At 45.2% G+C, this 23206-nt stretch overlaps 1 protein-coding gene across 1 annotated transcript in view; it reads left to right on the plus strand.

Moving 5' to 3' along the window:
* Positions 1-23206, plus strand: part of PHF11 (PHD finger protein 11) — a 234195-nt gene that overhangs the window by 179029 nt on the left and 31960 nt on the right. The window contains exons 25-27 of the mRNA XM_069759902.1: positions 1418-2063; positions 3957-3994; positions 16266-16329. Of these exons, the coding sequence (XP_069616003.1) occupies positions 1418-2063; positions 3957-3994; positions 16266-16329 (748 nt within the window). The remainder of the gene's footprint in view (positions 1-1417; positions 2064-3956; positions 3995-16265; positions 16330-23206) is intronic.

Raw genomic sequence — 23206 nt, forward strand, 5'->3', positions numbered from 1 at the left:
TCTGAATGGGCTTATAACAGGTCACTGATCCCTCACTGACCTGCCCCCTATTTTACATAATGCATATAATATTGTGGGGCTACAAAAATAAAAATACATTCAGCAAAATGACGCCGACAGAGGTGCCTGTGCAGCAGCATGCATCGCATTAGGCGTATAATATGCTAAGGTAAAAAATATAATAAGAACTTCATCAAAATAGTGGCGGTGCATGCGCAGTAGCAGCTTTCTGATAGATTCTACTACGCAAGCACCAGCCCCATTTTGCTGCAGCCACATTTTTTTTCCAGCAAAATGGCGGCACGTACAGTAGCATCTACTGCTTGCTGGTAGATGCTACTATGCATCCGCTGCCAGTGATTTGCTGGAGAAAAAAAGTGGCTGCAGTAAAATGGCAGCGGCGTTTGCGCAGTAGCATTTATTGGAGCGCAATAGATGCTACTATGCAGAGCCATTTGATTATGGGGTTTTTTTTCGACACAATATTCTATGCAGTATGTAAAGTAGGGGGCATGTCACTGAGCGTTCAGTGACAGGTCATAAGCCCACACAGATTAATAGCTAACCAGAGCACCACATGAAGGCCCCCCACAGGCCGACCCAGAGCATGAGCAGATCGTTAACTGAAAACTACAAATACAGGTTAAACAACAAGACGGGTTTCATCACCCAGGTATCATTTTAATCAGTATAACTGCACCGACCTGACACTGTGTGTAGTTTACTGAGCACAATACTGCTGACAAGTTGGCTTTAAAGGGAACCTGTCACCCCCAAAATCAAGGGTGAGCTAAGCCCACCAGCATCAGGGGCTTATCTACAGCATTCTGGAATGCTGCAGATAAGCCCCCAATGTATCTAAAAGATAAGAAAAAGAGGTTAGATTATACTCACCCAGGAGCAGTCCCGGTCCGGTCCGATGGGTGTCGCGGTCCAGTGCGGTGCCTCCCATCTTCATCAGATGATGTCCTCTTCTGGTCTTCACGCTGCGGCTGCAGCGCAAGCGTACTTTGTCTGCCCTGTTGAGGGCAGAGCAAAATACTGCAGTGCGCAGGCGCTGGGCCTCTCTGACCTTTCCCGGGGACAAAGGATGCCTGCACCGGAGCCGCAGCGTGAAGACCAGAAAAGGACGTCATCCTATGAAGATGGGAGGCCCCGGACTGGACCGCGACGCCCATCGGATCGGACCGCCCGCCCAAGTGAGTATAATCTAACCTCTTTTTCTCATCTTTTAGGATACATCGGGGGCTTAATTACAGCATTACAGAATGCTGTTAGTCCCTGATGCCGGTGTGCTTAGCTCACCCTCGATTTTGGGGGTGACAGGTTCCCTTTAAGGTGTTAATAAGACAATGCAGCGTTTCATATTGCTGGTGTTTGGGGACTTCCTAAAACCAATCTTGTTGTTTTCTTGCAGGGTGAAATGACTACAGATAATCCTAAGAATACCGATGTTACCGAAACCTCAACATGTTCAGACAGTTCTGAAGGGGACAAGACTCCGGAGAGACTGCCCGAAATTAATGTGCATGGCATGCCCTCAGCATACTCTTGCGAGAAAAAACATTTCACAGATGAAGAAACTGTTTCATCACAAGCTGAGAAAATACCAGATAGAGTGTTGAAGAGTTTATCTAAAGGTCAGATGAGTACACTTGATGCAGCTCCATCATCAGCTGCTAATAAGTCTATAAGAGATGAAACATCGCTCGAATGTTCTGATTTATTTAATGTCCAACCTGCTAAGGACCTTGACGCTCAAGGAACTTCTGAAACCCATCCTTCAGGGCATACTTCCATGACAGAACCTGAATCTGTTCTCTGCTCTCCACTTACACTGGAGAAGGGTGGGAGCAAGTCAGAAGTATCTACCAGCATCAGTGATGCCTCAGTGGAGAAAATGGAAAATGACTTGTCAACATCTCCGCTCTCTAAGGGAGAAATCGTCCCTGTAGCAAGTTCCAGTAATGGTAAAACATTGCTTAATGAAAAAGCACAGAATAAAAGAAGAAGTTCTAATATTGCCAGCCAACAACAGATAATAGCAATCTCAAAAAAACTAGGTGTGTGACTCCATTTACATGACGATCTGACAATAAGTCTCAGATAACTACTTGGAGATCTGTGTTAGTCCCTATGGAAAAGGTCGTAGACTGAGCTTTTCCTATTCATATGTTTGTATTTATAGTTAATCACTAATTTCTAAAATAGTTTTCCAGAGAAAGCGTGTCATATGGATTGTTGTGTCTGGTACTAGCGCTCTGTCATGTCCCCTCCTTTATTTATACTAGCATAGAGGTGTATCATAGCTGTTCCTGGTACTGTAGCTGAGTATTGGCCCCTCCATTGTTTACCCACACACAAGGTCGTGCCTTATGGGTGTTTGTGTCTGCTACTGTAGTTCAGTACCGTCCCCTCCATTGTTTACACACAGAACAGTGTCTTATGGGTGGCTGTGCCTGGTACTGTAGCTCAGTACTGTCCCCTCCATTGTTTACACACACAGAGCAGTGTCTTATGGGTGGCTGTGCCTGGTACTGTAGCTCAGTACTGTCCCCTCCATTGTTTACACACATAGCCATGTCTTATGGGTGGCTGTGCCTGGTACTGTAGCTCGGTACTCTCCCCTCCATTTTTTACACACAGGGCAGTGTCTTATGGGTGGCTGTGCCTGGTACTGTAGCTCAGTACCATCCCTTCTATTGTTTACACTGACATAGTCTTGTTATATGGGTGATTGTGCCTGGTACTAGAGCTCAGTCACGTCGCTTTCAATGATTACACAGACATGGAGGCATTTCACATGGGTGATTGTGACTGGTTCTCCTGGCACTGGTGCTCCTTCCCAATCACATGAATGAGTCTGAATGGCACCTGGAAGTGTAGAGGTGCCTATGTAAAGAATCATAGGAACCCACGTGGACCCTTCATCCTGTTGACTGTCAAGATCCAAGTTGTTGGGCATTGACTGATCAAACATTGACCTATCCTAGTTAATTTTTTTAAGCCCTGTAAAAACTTAATTTCCCATAGAAATTGATAGTTGCTAAAAATTCAGATCCATAACACAGGTTTGCAATACTTGTCCAATTTTAAATCTGTATTATAAGTTATGATGTGATACCTATTTGTTAGAAGGAAGAAAAATGTACAGAGAATATTTGAAGAAAATACACCTGTGAATGATAAAATACAGTCATAAGTCGCTGTTCACATCATTCTTTTGGGTTTGTATTTAACGGAAGCAAAAATGCTGAGACAGATCCGTTACACAACATACACAGGCGTTGTCCGATACACCCTATAGACTTGGGAGTCCTTTGGATTCTGCAGAGTTATCTTGGGTTTTGACAAGGAAAAACAGCACTGATGCTGGTTTGAGCAGAGCCTATTATGTATGAAATACTAACAAATGTGGTTGTGTGTGACTTCTCTGTATTTCACAGTGTTCCAGACATAGACACTGGTACCTCAACTAAATTGCTGAGCTGAATACTTATATCGATTTCCTAGGACTGGCTGAGGAAGCTGCCAGACACCAGCCTGCTGCTCCACCAGCATCTGTGATCCTATGCTGTCCTGTCTGTATACTCTTTTGTATCCTCCCCTGGCCATGATCTGTAGTATCTGCAGACTGTCTCAGCACGGTCAGACACAGCCATTACACCGGAAATATTTTTTAACACCTCCAGTCGTGTAACCTATTTTTTATACCAAACCTATTAATTTAAATGTACTTTGTGGGACAACAGACTTTTAATTTATATTTTAAATTATTACCATGACTTTGTGTACACCTTATAGTGGAAAGCAATCAGGGCGTCTTTTTTTTTTATAGCTGTCTTTTACTGCGGTCTGCAAGATTAGACTATATTATTATTTTACATAAATGTATTGTATGGGCAAATATTTATTGTTGTCATTTTATATATTTTTTAAATTTTCTTTTATTTCAGGGACTCTTACTGAACAGTTCAGGGGTATTGTTCCACAGGTAACTGAATTCCTAGAGAACCACTTTATCAGCATAACAAACACTTAAAGGGAATCTGTCATCAGGTTTTTGCCATGTAATCTGAAGACAGCAGGAGATGGAGACTGAAACATAGAATTTGGGGATATGTCATTTATTACACTGTGTGGTGGTGTTTACTTGTAGTGAAGGTTATATCACTTATGGTTAGCATTGCCCAGACTACATGAGTCCGACCATGCACCACCCTCCTGTGATAAGCAGCTCACTGTCTATAGACATTGTATATACAGATCCTGGTGTGGGCGGGGTTAGCTTTCTCAGCTCTGCTGCATTGCTGAATCTAAAGGCTCTCATTGTGTCCAAACAGTTGCACACAATATACTAAGTGATACATTGTTGGAATCAGGGTCTCTCTTTTTACATTATGCTGCTCTGAGATGAGGTACCAAAACCTGCTGACAGATTCCCTGTAAGTCCCAATCCAGAAAAGATAAAAATCAATTGAACCCATCAATTTCAATGGGATCGACTGACCATCTAATGTTATGGGGGTCACCTAACTCTCCCCGAACTGATGATATCAGGGGAGGAAAACGATCAAAGTGTTCAAATTTCAACTGCTGATCCTTTTGCTTGGCAGTGAGATAATCTGCTGCCAGATAAGTCTGTTAGCCACTCTCTCATGGGGAACACAGAACCACCCAGCCGAGCCGAGCATTCCTGAGTATGGGGAGTCGAGGAGATAGCGGTCATCCAAAAATTTTTTCACCTGAACGCTATCTAATGTGTGTGGCCATCTTTAGGCTTAGTATAATTCGGCAGTGTGTAGATGGGGATACTGATGAGCATACACAATGAATGAAGGCATACCCACCAATCAGACATTTAACCAAACCAGGCACAGCATCCTTGGTCCTTTTTTTTTAAAGGGTTGTCCCTTTTTAGGAAAATTGCTCTCCTACTCTCACTATTAAAAAGCCAACCAAGTATTACTTACCCTCACCAGGTCCATAACCATCTCTCCTCTGCTGCCCCGATCACAGTTGTTTGGCTGTAGTATTGCTCAGCAGCCCTGCCCTTGTAAATGGCACAAGCGGCTCTGAGTTGCTGAACTCACTGATTGGCTGCGACTGTCAGTGTGATGTCAGCGCTGCAGACAATAAGATATTGAGCCAACAGCAGAGATCCTGTGGACCTGGGGAGGGTAAGTAATATTGTGTTTTTGGTTTTTTTTTAATAGATAACACAGCCTAGAAGAGAGAATTTTCTGAAAAGAGATAATTAGTTCATATGATTGAGTATTTCCTGATGTTTATCTTACGGATGGAAGTAAAAAGGACGGTCTTGGCCTCTTTCAAGATCTTCTGACTTAAGTCTGACAACACACTGGATCTGACAGCTGCCGAAGGCACCAGGTTCAGACAATTCTATTGTGTATAGCGATGTAATATAAGCGAGTCAGGAGACCTCCCGTACTATACAAGGGAAGATCATACAGATCACATCAGTGTAGGGAGAGAAGAAAGAATCTGTAGTGTTTAGAAATCCCACACCGGCCACTTCACTGTTTGCCTGCCACGCAGGAGTGAAGAGCCCTGTAGTACAGGAGAGCATGTGCACACCCTGGAGTGGAGATCCCTGTAGTACAGGAGAGCATGTGCACACCCTGGAGTGGAGAGCCCTGTAGTACAGGAGAGCATGTGCACACCCTGGAGTGGAGATCCCTGTAGTACAGGAGAGCATGTGCACACGCCGGCGTGGAGAGCCCTGTAGTACAGGAGAGCATGTGCACACCCTGGAGTGGAGAGCCCTGTAGTACAGGAGAGCATGTGCACACCCTGGAGTGGAGAGCCCTGTAGTACAGGAGAGCATGTGCACACCCTGGAGTGGAGATCCCTGTAGTACAGGAGAGCATGTGCACACCCTGGAGTGGAGATCCCTGTAGTACAGGAGAGCATGTGCACACGCCAGCGTGGAGAGCCCTGTAGTACAGGAGAGCATGTGCACACCCTGGAGTGGAGATCCCTGTAGTACAGGAGAGCATGTGCACACGGAGGAATAGGGATCCCTGTAGTACAGAGAGCATGTGCACACGCCGGAGTGGAGATCCTTGTAGTACAGGGAGCATGTGCACATGCCAGAGTGGAGATCCCTGTAGTACAGGAGAGCATGTCACGCGCTGGAGTGGAGATCCCTATAGTACAGGAGAGCATGGGCACACGCCGGAGTGGAGATCCCTGTAGTACAGGAGAGCATGTGCACACCCTGGAGTGGAGAGCCCTGTAGTACAGGAGAGCATGTGCACACGGAGGAATAGGGATCCCTGTAGTACAGAGAGCATATGCACACGCCGGAGTGGAGATCCTTGTAGTACAGGGAGCATGTGCACACGCCGGAGTGGAGTTCACTGTAGTTCAGGACAGCATGTGCACACGCAGGAATAGGGATCCCTGTAGTACAGGAGAGCATGTCAAACGCTGGAGTGGAGATCCCTGTCGTACAGGAGAGCATGTGCACACGCAGGAATAGGGATCCCTGTAGTACAGAGAGCATATGCACACGCCGGAGTGGAGATCCTTGTAGTACAGGGAGCATGTGCACACGCCGGAGTGGAGTTCACTGTAGTTCAGGACAGCATGTGCACACGCAGGAATAGGGATCCCTGTCGTACAGGAGAGCATGTGCACACGCAGGAATAGGGATCCCTGTAGTACAGGAGAGCATGTGCACACGCCGGAGTGGAGATTCCTGTAGTACAGGAGAACATGTGCACACGCAGTAATAGTGATCCCTGTAGTACAGGAGAGCATGTGCACACCCTGGAGTGGAGATCCCTGTAGTACAGGAGAGCATGTGCACACGCAGTAATAGTGATCCCTGTAGTACAGGAGAGCATGGGCACACGCCGGAGTGGAGATCCCTGTATTACAGGAGAGCATGTGCACACCCTGGAGTGGAGAGCCCTGTAGTACAGGAGAGCATGTGCACACGCAGGAATAGGGATCCCTGTAGTACAGGAGAGCATGTGCACACCCTGGAGTGGAGATTCCTGTAGTACAGGGAGCATGTGCACATGCCAGAGTGGAGATCCCTGTAGTACAGGAGAGCATGTCACGCGCTGGAGTGGAGATCCCTGTAGTACAGGAGAGCATGTGCACACGCCGGAGTGGAGTTCACTGTAGTTCAGGACAGCATGTGCAACGCAGGAATAGGGATCCCTGTAGTACAGGAGAGCATGTCACACGCTGGAGTGGAGATCCTTGTAGTACAGGGAGCATGTGCACATGCCAGAGTGGAGATCCCTGTAGTACAGGAGAGCATGTCACGCGCTGGAGTGGAGATCCCTGTAGTACAGGAGAGCATGTGCACACGCCGGAGTGGAGTTCACTGTAGTTCAGGACAGCATGTGCACACGCAGGAATAGGGATCCCTGTAGTACAGGAGAGCATGTCACACGCTGGAGTGGAGATCCCTGTCGTACAGGAGAGCATGTCACACGCCGGAGTGGAGATCCCTGTCGTACAGGAGAGCATGTGCACACGCAGGAATAGGGATCCCTGTAGTACAGGAGAGCATGTGCACACGCCGGAGTGGAGATTCCTGTAGTACAGGGAGCATGTGCACACGCCGGAGTGGAGATCCTTGTAGTACAGGGAGCATGTGTACATGCCAGAGTGGAGATCCCTGTAGTACAGGAGAGCATGTCACACGCTGGAGTGGAGATCCCTGTCGTACAGGAGAGCATGTCACATGCCGGAGTGGAGATCCCTGTAGTACAGGAGAGCATGTGCCCATGCAGGAATGGAGATCCCTGTAGTACAGGAGAGCATGTGTACATGCAGAAGTGGAGATCCCTGTAGTATGTGAGAGCATGTCACACGCAGGAGTGGAGATCCCTGTAGTATGTGAGATCATGTCACACGCAGGAGTGGAGATCCCTGTAGTATGTGAGAGCATGTTACACGCAGGAATGGAGATCCCTGTAGTACAGGAGAGCATGTGCACATGCCGGAGTGGAGATCCCTGTAGTACAGGAGAGCATGTGCAGGTATAAGTATCCTAGATGGTGATGAGCGAATATACTCGTTACTCGAGATTTCCCGAGCACACTCTGGGTCCTCCGAGTATTTTTTAGTGCTCGGAGATTGTTTTTCTTGCCGCAGCTGAATGATTTACATCTGTTAGCCAGCATAAGTACATGTGGGGGTTGCCTGGTTGCTAGGAATTCCCCACATGTACTTATGCTGGCTAACAGATGTAAATCATTCAGCTGCAGCAAGAAAAACTAAATCTCCAAGCACTAAAAAATACTCTGAGGACCCCCAAGCATGCTCGGGAAATCTCGAGTAACGAGTATATTCGCTCATCACTAATCCTAGAGTCACAGAACACTTTCAGTATGTATCAAGGGGATCACCACACACCTGTGACACTAGAAGCCGGTTGTAAACTGCGTATTTGGTGGTGTGAAAATGACTGGAAACTGACATTTCAATGGGTTTTTTTTATAATTCTTGACAAAGGTACCCATGGCTCTTAAATTTGTCCACTTCTTTCTCAGTAACAATTTTATAGTTTTTTAATGTATGTACCTGGCATTCCTATTGCATTAATGTGCAAATAGCCTCTTCAGAGAGGAAGAGGATAGGAGCTCTAGAACCATCTATTGGCAGTAGTGACCCCAAGAGTTAGTATTGACCCCGTAACAAGCATGACGTAGGGTAAGAAGCCAAGCCAGCCAGAAACTCCATTTGCTGGCACGTGGTGGATTGGAGCAGGAGATATGATTTGGCAGGGTGTGGTGCCTCTGAGAGAAGATTTAAGGGTATGTTTCCACGTGCAGGAAACGCTGCGTGTTTGACGCTGCATAGAGCCACAGCGTCCAGATGTTACAGCATAGTGGAGGGGATTGAATGAAATCCAGTCTCCACTATGCGTGGTAACTGTTGTGAATTCTGTTGTCGGGCTCCCTCCTGTGGTCATGAATGGTACTTCGGCTGGTTCTGTCCATGGACTTCCTCTGGTGGGTGTTTCTGAGTTTCCTTTCACAGGTGACGAGGTTAATTCGTTAGCTGGCTGCTCTATTTAACTCCACTTAGATCTTTGCTCCATGCCACCTGTCAATGTTCCAGTATTGGTCTAGTTCACTCCTGGATCGTTCTTGTGACCTGTCTTCCCAGCAGAAGCTAAGTTCCAGCTTGTATTTCTTTGGTTTGCTATTTTTCTGCCCAGCTTGCTATTTTATATTGTTGTCTTGCTTGCTGGAAGCTCTGGGACGCAGAGGGAGCGCCTCCGCACCGTGAGTCGGTGCGGAGGGTCTTTTTGCGCCCTCTGCGTGGTCTTTTTGTAGGTTTTTGTGCTGACCGCAAAGTAACCTTTCCTATCCTCGGTCTGTTTAGTAAGTCGGGCCTCGCTTTGCTAAATCTATTTCATCTCTGTGTTTGTATTTCCATCTTTACTCAGTCATTATTTGTGGGGGGCTGCCTTTTCCTTTGGGGAATTTCTCTGAGGCAAGGTAGGCTTTATTTTTCTATCTTCAGGGCTAGCTAGTTCCTTAGGCTGTGCCGAGTTGCATAGGGAGCGTTAGGCGCAATCCACGGCTATTTCTAGGGTGTTTGATAGGATTAGGGATTGCGGTCAGCAGAGTTCCCAAGTCCCAGAGCTCGTCCTTATTATCAGTAACTATCAGGTCATTCCGTGTGCTCTTAACCACCAGGTCCATTATTGTCCTGACCACCAGGTCATAACAGTACAGGTGGCCCAAAGTACTAATGCATCTCAATAGAGGGATAAGAGAAGTTCTGAGACCATTTTTTTTTCTTTGCAGTGTGTTTTGTCTCTCTTTTCCCCTTTACCTCTGGGTGGTTCAGGACACTGGTGTAAACATGGGCATTCAAGGTCTGTCCTCTTGGATGGATAATCTCACAAGGGTACAAAACATTCAAGATTTAGTGGTTCAGAATCCGATGTCAGAGCCTAGGATTCCAATTCCTGATTTGTTTTTTGGTGATAGATCTAAGTTCTTGAATTTCAATAATAATTGTAAATTGTTTCTTGCCTTGAAACCTCGCTCCTCAGGTGACCCTGTTCAACAAGTAAAGATCATTATTTCTTTGTTACGTGGTGACCCTCAAGACTGGGCATTTTCCCTTGCGCCAGGAGATCCGGCATTGCGTGATGTTGATGCGTTTTTCCTGGCACTTGGATTGCTTTATGACGAACCTAATTCAGTGGATCAGGCAGAAAAAATCTTGCTGGCTCTGTGTCAGGGTCAGGATGAAGCGGAGATATATTGTCAGAAGTTTAGAAAGTGGTCTGTGCTCACTCAGTGGAATGAATGTGCCCTGGCAGCAATCTTCAGAAAGGGTCTCTCTGAACCCCTTAAGGATGTCATGGTGGGATTTCCCATGCCTGCTGGTCTGAATGAGTCTATGTCCTTGGCCATTCAGATCGATCGACGCTTGCGTGAGCGTAAAGCTGTGCACCATTTGGCGGTACTATCTGAGCATGGGCCTGAGCCTATGCAATGTGATAGGACTTTGACCAGAGCTGAACGGCAAGAACACAGACGTCGGAATGGGCTATGTTTTTACTGTGGTGATTCCACTCATGCGATCTCCGATTGTCCTAAGCGCACTAAGCGGTTCGCTAGGTCTGCCACCATTGGTACGGTACTGTCTAAATTTCTATTGTCTGTTACTCTGATTTGCTCTTTGTCATCCTATTCTGTTATGGCATTTGTGGATTCAGGCGCTGCCCTGAATTTGATGGACTTGGAGTATGCTAGGCGCTGTGGTTTTTTCTTGGAGCCCTTGCAGTATCCTATTCCATTGAGAGGAATTGATGCTACGCCTTTGGCCAAGAATAAGCCTCAGTACTGGACCCAATTGACCATGTGCATGGCTCCTGCACATCAGGAGGATATCCGCTTTCTGGTGTTGCATAATCTGCATGATGTGGTCGTTTTGGGGTTGCCATGGCTACAGGTTCATAATCCAGTATTGGACTGGAAATCTATGTCTGTGTCCAGCTGGGGTTGCCAGGGGGTACATGGTGATGTTCCATTTTTGTCTATTTCGTCTTCCACTCCTTCTGAAGTTCCAGAGTTTTTGTCGGATTATCGGGATGTATTTGATGAGCCCAAAGCCAGTGCCCTACCTCCTCATAGGGATTGCGATTGTGCAATTAATTTGATTCCTGGTAGTAAGTTTCCTAAGGGCCGATTGTTGAATTTATCTGTGCCAGAACACGCCGCTATGCGGAGTTATATAAAGGAATCCTTGGAGAAAGGCCATATTCGCCCGTCGTCATCACCGTTAGGAGCAGGGTTCTTTTTTGTGGCCAAGAAGGATGGTTCTTTGAGACCTTGTATTGATTACCGCCTTCTTAATAAAATTACAGTCAAATTTCAGTATCCTTTGCCGTTGCTGTCTGATTTGTTTGCTCGTATTAAAGGGGCTAGTTGGTTCACCAAGATAGATCTTCGAGGGGCGTATAATCTTGTGCGTATTAAACAAGGCGATGAATGGAAAACAGCATTTAATACGCCCGAGGGCCATTTTGAGTACCTGGTTATGCCATTCGGGCTTTCCAATGCTCCATCAGTATTTCAGTCCTTTATGCATGACATCTTCCGAGAGTACCTGGATAAATTCCTGATTGTGTATTTGGATGATATTTTGGTCTTTTCGGATGATTGGGAGTCTCATGTGAAGCAGGTCAGAATGGTGTTCCAGGTCCTTCGTGCGAATTCCTTGTTTGTGAAGGGGTCAAAGTGTCTCTTTGGAGTTCAGAAGGTTTCATTTTTGGGGTTCATTTTTTCCCCTTCTACTATCGAGATGGACCCTGTTAAAGTCCAGGCCATTTACGATTGGACTCAGCCGACATCTGTGAAGAGCCTGCAAAAGTTCCTGGGCTTTGCTAATTTTTATCGGCGCTTCATCGCTAATTTTTCTACTGTTGCTAAACCGTTGACTGATTTGACCAAGAAGGGTGCTGATGTGGTCAATTGGTCTTCTGCAGCTGTAGAGGCTTTTCAGGAGTTGAAGCGTCGTTTTTCTTCTGCCCCTGTGTTGTGCCAGCCAGATGTTTCACTCCCGTTTCAGGTTGAGGTTGATGCTTCTGAGATTGGAGCAGGGGCTGTTTTGTCGCAAAGAAGTTCTTTTCTAGAAAGTTTTCGCCTGCTGAGCGTAACTATGATGTTGGTAATCGTGAGTTGTTGGCCATGAAATGGGCATTCGAGGAGTGGCGTCATTGGCTTGAAGGAGCCAAGCATCGCGTGGTGGTCTTGACAGATCACAAGAATTTGACTTATCTTGAGTCTGCCAAACGGTTGAATCCGAGACAGGCTCGATGGTCGTTATTTTTCTCCCGTTTTGATTTTGTGGTTTTTTACCTTCCGGGCTCTAAGAATGTGAAGGCTGATGCCCTGTCAAGGAGTTTTGTGCCTGACTCTCCGGGTGTTCCTGAGCCGGCGGGTATTCTCAAAGAGGGGGTAATTTTGTCTGCCATCTCCCCTGATTTGCGGCGGGTGCTGCAAAAATTTCAGGCTGATAGACCTGACCGTTGCCCAGCGGAGAAACTGTTTGTCCCTGATAGATGGACTAGTAGAGTTATCTCTGAGATTCATTGTTCGGTGTTGGCTGGTCACCCTGGAATCTTTGGTACCAGAAATTTGGTGGCTAGATCCTTTTGGTGGCCGTCTTTGTCACGGGATGTGCGTTCTTTTGTGCAGTCCTGTGGGACTTGTGCTCTGGCTAAGCCCTGCTGTTCTCGTGCCAGTGGGTTGTTTTTGCCCTTGCCGGTCCCGAAGAGGCCCTGGACGCATATTTCTATGGATTTTATTTCGGATCTCCCCGTCTCTCAAAAGATGTCGGTCATTTGGGTGGTTTGTGATCACTTTTCTAAGATGGTCCATTTGGTACCTTTGTCTAAATTGCCTTCCTCCTCTGATTTGGTGCCATTATTTTTCCAGCATGTGGTTCGTTTACATGGTATCCCGGAGAACATCGTTTCTGACAGAGGGTCCCAGTTTGTTTCAAGGTTTTGGCGATCCTTTTGTGCTAGGATGGGCATTGATTTGTCTTTTTCCTCGGCTTTCCATCCTCAGACAAATGGCCAAACCGAAGGAACTAATCAAACTTTGGAAATATATCTGAGATGCTTTGTTTCTGCTGATCAGGATGATTGGGTGTCCTTTTTGCCGTTGGCTGAGTTCGCCCTTAATAATCGGGCCAGCTCGGCTACTTTGGTTTCGCCGTTTTTCTGCAATTCTGGTTTCCATCCTCGTTTCTCTTCAGGGCAGGTTGAGTCTTCGGACTGTCCTGGTGTGGATACTGTGGTGGATAGGTTGCAGCAGATTTGGACTCATGTGGTGGACAATTTGACATTGTCCCAGGAGAAGGGTCAACGTTTTGCTAACCGCCGGCGCTGTGTGGGTCCCCGACTTCGTGTTGGGGATTTGGTTTGGTTGTCGTCTCGTTATGTTCCTATGAAGGTTTCCTCTCCTAAGTGTAAGCCTCGTTTCATTGGTCCGTATAAGATTTCTGAGGTTATCAATCCTGTGTCATTTCATTTGGCCCTTCCTGCTTCTTTTGCCATCCATAATGTGTTCCATAGGTCGTTATTGCGAAGATACGTGGCGCCTGTGGTTCCATCCGTTGATCCTCCTGCCCCGGTGTTGGTTGAGGGGGAGTTGGAGTATGTGGTGGAGAAGATTTTGGATTCTCGTGTTTCGAGAGGGAAACTCCAGTACCTGGTCAAGTGGAAGGGTTATGGTCAGGAAGATAATTCCTGGGTTTTTGCCTCTGATGTTCATGCTGCCGATCTGGTTCGTGCCTTTCATTTGGCTCATCCTGGTCGGCCTGGGGGCTCTGGTGAGGGTTCGGTGACCCCTCCTCAAGGGGGGGGGGGGTACTGTTGTGAATTCTGTTGTCGGGCTCCCTCCTGTGGTCATGAATGGTACTTCGGCTGGTTCTGTCCATGGACTTCCTCTGGTGGGTGTTTCTGAGTTTCCTTTCACAGGTGACGAGGTTAATTCGTTAGCTGGCTGCTCTATTTAACTCCACTTAGATCTTTGCTCCATGCCACCTGTCAATGTTCCAGTATTGGTCTAGTTTACTCCTGGATCGTTCTTGTGACCTGTCTTCCCAGCAGAAGCTAAGTTCCAGCTTGTATTTCTTTGGTTTGCTATTTTTCTGCCCAGCTTGCTATTTTTTATTGTTGTCTTGCTTGCTGGAAGCTCTGGGACGCAGAGGGAGCGCCTCCGCACCGTGAGTCGGTGCGGAGGGTCTTTTTGCGCCCTCTGCGTGGTCTTTTTCTAGGTTTTTGTGCTGACCGCAAAGTAACCTTTCCTATCCTCGGTCTGTTCAGTAAGTCGGGCCTCACTTTGCTAAATCTATTTCATCTCTGTGTTTGTATTTTCATCTTTACTCAGTCATTATTTGTGGGGGGCTGCCTTTTTCTTTGGGGAATTTCTCTGAGGCAAGGTAGGCTTTATTTTTCTATCTTCAGGGCTAGCTAGTTCCTTAGGCTGTGCCGAGTTGCATAGGGAGCGTTAGGTGCAATCCACGGCTATTTCTAGGGTGTTTGATAGGATTAGGGATTGCGGTCAGCAGAGTTCCCACGTCCCAGAGCTCGTCCTTATTATCAGTAACTATCAGGTCATTCCGTGTGCTCTTAACCACCAGGTCCATTATTGTCCTGACCACCAGGTCATAACAGGTAACACGCACGCGGCGGCCCTGCGACTCCGGACATGCGGTGCGTCTTTTAAGATCGCAGCAAGTCCATATACCTTGCGGCGCCGCAAGGTATAGCACAGGGCCCTATGGTGGGGTGCGATGATCCCGGATGTGTGCTATGAACACATCCGGCATCATCGCGTCCCAGAAAGGGGGCGGAGCTTACCGCAGAGCGGGTTTGCCGCTCCGACGAAACCGCCGGCCATCCTGATCGTGGAAACATACCCTTAGGCATAAAGTTTCTCCTTGTGGAGAGAGCCAAGTCCATGTAAGGAGCCTTAGGATTGCTACATTCAATGGCTTGCAATAAAGTTCCTGTCTTCTTTCTCTAAATAATGTATATTTATTTGTCACTAGGATTTTATACCCCAAAGTGATGGCATGTAAGTAAAGGTGCTTTAGTACAGATTAAAGTGAATCTGTCAGCAGCGTAATGTAAGATCAGAGAGTCTGATTCCATAGATGTGCCACTTATCAAGCTGAGTGCTTTAGTTTCGATATAATCAGTGTAAAATCAGCAGGAGATTATCACTACAAGACTGTCAGGCTAATCTGTAGCCACACCCCCACCACTGATTGGCAGCAGGCTGGCAATGTACATCATACTCCGAAGGCTGCCAATCAGGGGTATGGGTGAGGTTATACACAGCTCAGCATTCTGACTACTGCTAAATCTGTAACAGAAAACATGAAATTTTATCAAACCTGCACCAAACAATCGAGTAAGAGATACATCGCTAGAATCAGGGTCTCCACACCTACATCATGCTGATCCCAGATTACATATCAAGAAACTGCTGACCAACTCTCTTCCTTACTTTGCTTGCAGAAAATAATTTTGCTGTATTAGAGAAATCTATAGGTGAAACTGTATGCCATTGAATTGCAAGTGCAGTGGGGTTGGGCGTTGCACTTGAAGCTCTCCTGTCCTTTTTCCCTATTCCCCACCTGCTGCCTTCTTCCTGCCTGACTCCTTTTACAATGACCTGTCAATCAAAGGCAGGAAGCACTGAGCATGTTGGAGAAAGGGAGAGAGGACAGAGAGCTGGAAGTGCAGTGTCCTCCCACTGTCCTTGTAACTCATTAGCATACAATTTCAACTATGGATTCCTCTAAAACAGAAAAAATGATTTCTACAAGAAATTAAAGAATTTAATCAGAATTAAAGCGCCTTTTATACACATGCCCTTTTGTTTAGGAAATAAATATCCTGATGACAGATTCCCAAAATAGTATTGCATGGCTTATACGCTGCTCGGGACTCTCCACAAAGAGAAACGTTTTCCCCCAGATTCTCTGTCAAAGGTCTCTCACCCAGCCAAATCCGATTTCCTGCTTTGCACTGTTGTGGGGCCAATACCCCGAAACACGTGTCTACAAATCAGAATTTCTGGTTTGGCTTGTGGCAAGGATCATTAAAGGGTCCATATTGACTTTTAGGATTTTTACTTCAAATAGTTGGCGCTGAAGCTCCATTCCTCCTCTTCTCTGAAGAGGCTATTCACACTATTTTTTTTTCTTACTAATACCAGTGTTTTTTCATTTAGTTACAAAGTACTGTAAATTGTCAAAGAAGAAACACAGCTACGAGTGGTGAACAAAATGGAGATGGTAAATATTTATTACTGTGATTTTAATGTTAAATGAGATGTCCAACATACAAAGTACATTTTAATCAATAGATCTTGAAATAATAATTTCCACAATTGGATGTTTGTTTGTTTTTTTTTGTTTTTTTTTAATTTTCTGTACTGAGATAATCTTATAAATGTGCCCCTGCTGTGTACTGTGTAATGTCTGTGTCTGACTGTGCAGGGACATGGTCTGATCATCCCACATCTCCTGGGCAGGGGAGGGAGCAAAATAGAGAATACAGACAGGACAGCACGGGATTGCAGCAGTTTCTATGTGAGATAAATCCTTTCCATGCTGGTTTTTAACCCCTTTCCAACATCCTATATAAATGTCTTGCTCAAGTCGGTATTGGTTGTATGAGTGGGCTCACACCTATACGATGTAGCAATCTTAAGTCATCATCGACCCCTTAATGAGCTTTGCCACATGACCAAGGATTGAAAGCCAGAAACATCATTTGCAGATACGTGTTTCGGGGTATTTGCCCCTCATCAGTGCAAATCAGGAGATCTGATTTGGCTGGATGAGAGCTATGACAAGGAATCCAAGGAGAGCGTTTCTCTTTGTGGTGAGTCCTAAGCAGCATAAGAAGACTTATAAGGCTATGTGCACACGTCAGGAATGTTTGCAGAAAGTTCCTGACAAAAACCGGACTTTTTCCGCGGGAAATCCTCACCTGTTTTTTGTTTGTTTGTTTTTTTTGCGGATTTTTCACATTTTTTTTTTTCCGGAGCTTCCCCAATTGAATAATATAGAGGAAAAAAAACACAAAAAAATCAGCCAAATTAATGAACATGCTGCTTTTTTTTCCGCGATGCTTTTTTTGCAGAAAAAAATGCAACATGTGCACAAAAATTGCAGATTGCATTCTAACTATAGGATGCTTAATAGATGCTGTTTTTTTGCAGTTTTATCGCGTTTTTTTGCAGTTTTATCGCGTTTTTATAGCAAAAAAACCTGAATGTGTGCACATACCCTAAATCATCCAATACTATTTTAGGAATTTAAAGGGAACCAAAATCAGGATTTTTATTTCCTAAACAAAGGTCATGTATATAAAGGCGCTTTAATGCTAATTAAATCTTATCTTATTAAATCCATATTTCTCTACTTCTAGCTCTCCTTCCTCTCTCCCTTTCCCCAACTTGCGGAGTTCTTCCTATATTTGATAGGTCCCTAAAAAATAAGTCTAGCATGAAGAAGGCAGTGGGTGGGGTATAGGGAGAAAGGACAGGAGAGCTTTAACCCCTTTACCCAGAAGGGTGGTTTGCACGTTAATGACCAGGCCAATTTTTACAATTCTGACCACTGTATGTTTATGAGGTTATAACTCTGGAACGCTTCAACGTATCCCTTTGATTCTGACATTGTTTTCTCGTGACATATTGTACTTCATGATAGTGGTAAAATTTCTTTGATATTACCTGCGTTTATTTGTGGGAAAAAAAACGGAAATTTGGCGAAAATTTCGCAATTTTCCAACTTTGAATTTTTATGCCCTTAAGTTACAGAGATATGTCACACAAAATACTTAATATGTAACATTTCCCACATGTCTACTTTATATCAGCACAATTTTGGAACCAAAATTCTTTTTTGTTAGGGAGTTAGAAGGGTTAAAAGTTAACCAGCAATTTCTCATTTTTACAACACCATTTTTTTTAGGGACCACATCTCATTTGAAGTCATTTTGAGGGGGGGTGTCTATATGATAGAAAACCAAGTTTGACACCATTCTAAAAACTGCACCCCTCAAGGTGCTCAAAACCACATTCAAGGTGTTTCACAGGAATTTTTGGAATGTTTAAAGAAAAATGAACATTTAACTTTTTTTCACAAAAAATTTACTTCAGCTCCAATTTGTTTTATTTTACCAAGGGTAACAGGAGAAAATGGAACCCAAAAGTTGTTGTACAATTTGTCCTGAGTACGCCGATACCCCATATGTGGGTGTAAACCACTGTTTGGGCGCATGGCAGAGCTCGGAAGCAAAGGAGCGCCATTTGACTTTTCAATGCAAAATTGACTGGAATTGAGATGGGCCGCCATGTTGCGTTTGGAGAGCCCCTGATGTGCCTAAACATTAAAAACCCCCACAAATGACACCATTTTGGAAAGTAGACCCCCTACGGAACTTATCTAGATGTGTGGTGAGCTACCCACCAAGTGCTTCACAGAAGTTTATAATGCAGAGCCATAAGATTAAAAAATCATATTTTTTCACAAAAACTATATTTTCGCCCCCAATTTTTTATTTTCCCAAGGGTAAGAGAACTAATTAGACCCCAAAAGTTGTTGTACAATTTGTCCTGAGTACGCTGATACCCCATATGTGGGGGTAAACCACTTTTTGGGCGCATGTCAGAGCTCGGAAGGGAAGGAGCGCCATTTGACTTTTCAATGCAAAATTGACTGGAATTGAGATGGGACGCCATGTTGCGTTTAGGCACATGAGTGGCTCTCCAAACATTGAAACCCCCCCCCCCCCACAAGTGACACCATTTTGGAAAGTAGACCCCCTAAGGAACTCGTCTAGATGCGTTGTGAGAGCTTTGAACCCCCAAGTGTTTCACTACAGTTTATAAAGCAGAGCCGTGAAAATAAAAAATCTTTTTTCCACAAAAATTATTTTTTATCCCCAGTTTTGTATTTTCCCAAGGGTAACAGAAGAAATTGGACCCCAAAAGATGTTGTCCAATGTGTCTTGAGTATGCCGATACCCCATCTGTTGGGGTAAACCTTTGTTTGGGCGCACGGGAGAGCTCGGAAAGGAAGGAGCACAGTTTTAGTTTTTCAACGCAGAATTGGCTGGAATTGAGATCGGATGCCATGTCGCGTTTGGAGAGCCCCTGATGTGCCTAAACAGTGGAAACCCCCCAATTTTTATAACTGAAACCCTAATCCAAACACACCCCTAACCCTAATCCCAAAGGTAACCCTAACCACACCCCTAACCCTAATCCCAACCCTATTCCCAACCGTAAATTATTATTATTATTTTATATTGTAGCGCCATTTATTCCATGGCGCTTTACATGTGAGGAGGGGGTATACATAATAAAAACAGGTACAATAATCTTGAACAATACAAGTCACAACTGGTACAGGAGGAGAGAGGAACCTGCCTGCGAGGGCTCACAATCTACAAGGATGCAGTAGGTAAGGATAGAGCTTGTCGTGCAGTGGTTTGGTCGATCGGTGATTACTGCAGGTTGTAGGCTTGCCGGAAGAGGTAGGTCTTCAGGTTCTTTTTGAAAGTTTCGATGGTAGGTGAGAGTCTGATATGTTGTGGTAGAGAGTTCCAGAGTAGGGGTGATGCGCGAAAGAAATCTTGTATACGATTGTGGGAAGAGGAGATAAGAGGGGAGTAGAGAAGGAGATCTTGTGAGGATCGGAGGTTGCATGCAGGAAAGTACCGGGAGACGAGGTCACAGATGTACGGAGGAGACAGGTTGTGGATGGCTTTGTATGTCAGGGTTAGGCTTTTGTACTGGAGTCTCTGGGTAATGGGGAGCCAGTGAATGGATTGACAGAGGGGAGAGGCCAGGGAATAGCGGGGGGACAGGTGGATTAGTCGGGCAGCAGAGTTTAGAATAGATTGGAGGGGTGCTAGAGTGTTTGAGGGGAGCCCACAGAGCAGGAGGTTACAGTAGTCGAGGCGGGAGATGATGAGGGCATGGACTAGGGTTTTTGCAGATTCTTGGTTTAGGAATGTACGGATCCGTGAAATATTTTTGAGGTGAAGGCGGCAGGAAGTGGAAAGGGCTTGGATATGCGGTTTGAAGGAGAGATCAGTGTCAAGGATTACCACGAGACAGCGAGCTTGTGGGACTGGGGAGAGTGGGCAGCCGTTTACTGTAATGGATAGGTTCGTTGGAGGGGTCTCTTGAGATGGGGAAAGACAATGAATTCTGTTTTGTCCATGTTAAGTTTTAGAAATCTAGCGGAGAAAAAGGATGAAATAGCGGACAGACATTGAGGGATTCTGGTAGGGAGGTGATATCTGGTCCAGAGATGTAGATCTGTGTGTCATCAGCATAGAGATGGTACTGAAAACCATGAGATTCTATGAGCTGTCCCAGGTGTAAATGGAGAAGAGCAGGGGCCCTAGAACTGAACCTTGTGGGACTCCGACAGATAGGGGGCGAGGTGAAGAGGTGGTGTGTGAATGGGAGAGGCTGAATGTTCGGTCAGTTAGGTATGACAAGATCCAGGATAGGGCCAAGTCTGTGATGCCAAGGGATGAGAGGATCTGTAGTAATGGGGAATAGTCCACTGTGTCAAAGGCAGAGGACAGGTCCAGGTAAATGTAATCCAAACCCTATCTTTAGCCCCAACCCTAACCGTAACTTTAGCCCTAACACTAACCCTAGCCCCAACCCTAGCCCTAGCCCCAACCCTAGCCCTAGCCCCAACCCTAACCCTAGACCCAATCCTAACCCTGACTTTAGCCCCAACCCTAACCCTAATGGGAAAATGGAAATAAATGCATTTTTTTAATTTTATTATTTTTCCCTAACTAAGGGGGTGATGAAGGGGGGTTTGATTTACTATTTATAGCGGGTATTTTAGCGGATTTTTATGATTGGCAGCTGTCACACACTAAAAGACGCTTTTTATTGCAAAAAATAGTTTTTGTCTCCATTTTGAGAGCTATATATTTTTCCATATTTTGGTCCACAGAGCCATGTGAGGTCTTGTTTTTTGCGGGACGAGTTGACGTCTTTATTGGAACCATTTTTGGGCACGTGACATTTTTTGATCGCTTTTTATTCCGACTTTTGTGAGGCAGAATGACCAAAAACCAGCTATTAGTTTCTTTTTGGGGGGGGATGGAGAGGGGGGGCGTTTATACCATTGCGCGTTTGGTAAAATTGATAAAGCAATTTTATTCTTCAGGTCAGTACGATTACAGCGATACCTCATTTATATCATTTTTTATGTTTTGGCGCTTTTATACGATAAAAACTATTTTATATAAAAAAAAATACTATTTGAGTGTCGCTTTATTCTGAGGACTGTAACTTTTTTTATTTTTTCGCTGATGACGCTTTATGGCGGCTCCCTTTTTGCAGGACAAGATGAAGTTTTCAGCGGTACCATTGATATTTATAGCCTTTTCTTTTATCGGGTGTTATTCCACTTTTTGTTCGGCGATATGATAATAAAGTTTGGTTTTTTTTGCCTCGTTTTTTTTGTGACGGTGTTGACTGAAGGTGTTAACTAGTGGGACAGTTTTATAGGTGGGGTCGTTACGGACGCGACAATACTAAATATGTGTACTTTTATTGTTTTGGGTTTTTTTAGATAAAGAAATGTATTAATTGGAACAATTATTTTTTTTTTCTATATTTAGGTTTTTGGTTTTTGTTTTTTTTTTACACGTGTGAATTTTTTTTTTTAACTTTTTTGCATTGTCCCAGGGGGGACATGATACTATAGGCTCAGGTCGCTGATCTGACACTTTGCACAGCACTGTGTCAGATCAGCGATCTGACAGGCAAGGCTGCAGGCTTACCAGCGCCTGTTCTGAGCAGGCGCTGGTACGCCACCTCCCTGCAGGACCCGGATGCAGCCCTGTGGCCATTTTGGATCTGGGGCCTGCAGGGAGAAGGAGGTAGGAAACCCTCGGAGCAACGCGATCACATCGCGTTGCTCCGAGGGTCTCAGGGAAGCACGCAGGGAGCCCCCTCCCTGCGCGATGCTTCCCTATGCTGCCGGAACGCTGCGATCATCTTTGATCGCAGTGTGTCGGGGGTTAATATGCAGGGAGCGGTCCATGACCGCTCCTGGCACATAGTGCCGGATGTTAGCTGCGATAGTCAGCTGACACCCGGCCTCGATCGGCCGCGCTCCCCCCGAGAGCACGGCTGATCGCGCTGGACGTACTATTCCGTCCTTGGGAAGTAGGGCCCACCCCACATGTACGGAATAGTACGTCCAATGGTAGAAAGGGGTTAAGTGCAGTGTCCAACCCCCACTGCACTTGCAAAGAATCGGCTGCAAACCCGTGCTGTTCTGTCTTGATAGTTTAATTTGCTTCCTTCCCTGCCCAGGAGATGTGGTATGATCACACCATGTTGCTGCATAGTCAGACACAGCAGGGGCACATTTATAAGGAACATTTTTTTTTTTTAAACACATCCAATTGTGGAACTTATTTTTATTCCAAAATCTTTTAATTAAAATGTACTTTGTTCTTGAGAAAACCTCTTTAAGAATGTATTGTAGATCCTGCAGCTCCACAGGCAGACGGGTCTATAACCAGTCTGCAGTCCATATGAAATGCAAATACAAGATTTTCATATTTAAAAATAAGAACATCACCATAATGCAAAATATATCCTACCTAAAAATGGTACCCAGATCTAAATAAAACTACAGATAAATGTATTGATCACTTATTAAAACTGTTAATTTAAACATAGTATAGAAAAGAATCACCTGCATTGGGCACAGCAGCCAGTACATCACAAAAACCATGAACATACTGACCATTGGTGTAATATATGACTAAGTAAGTGTAATCAAAGGCAGCAGAGAGGTAACTCACCCAAGGTATTTTTTCTGCTTTCCAATGCACATCTTGCCTTTTTCGGCAGAGTTGTCTAGTTGGACACTTCTTCATAAACGGATGCTGCAAGAGTAACCTAGAATTATAAGACAACTTCAATACTCCAGTATGGGAGTTCTCCCTTTTGGCTCATAGAGGGGGTTCTAATAGGGCATGTGTACAGGGTTTATCTTCAAGAGAAAGTGCCTATAACTGGTTGTTGACTAATTACTATGCTTGTTGTGAGCTGTAGGCAGTTGTTGTATTAGGATGTCCGAAAGGTACATATCATGCTGACCA

This window comes from Ranitomeya imitator, chromosome 3, assembly GCF_032444005.1.
Source record: "Ranitomeya imitator isolate aRanImi1 chromosome 3, aRanImi1.pri, whole genome shotgun sequence".
NCBI classification, from domain to species: Eukaryota; Metazoa; Chordata; class Amphibia; order Anura; family Dendrobatidae; genus Ranitomeya; species Ranitomeya imitator.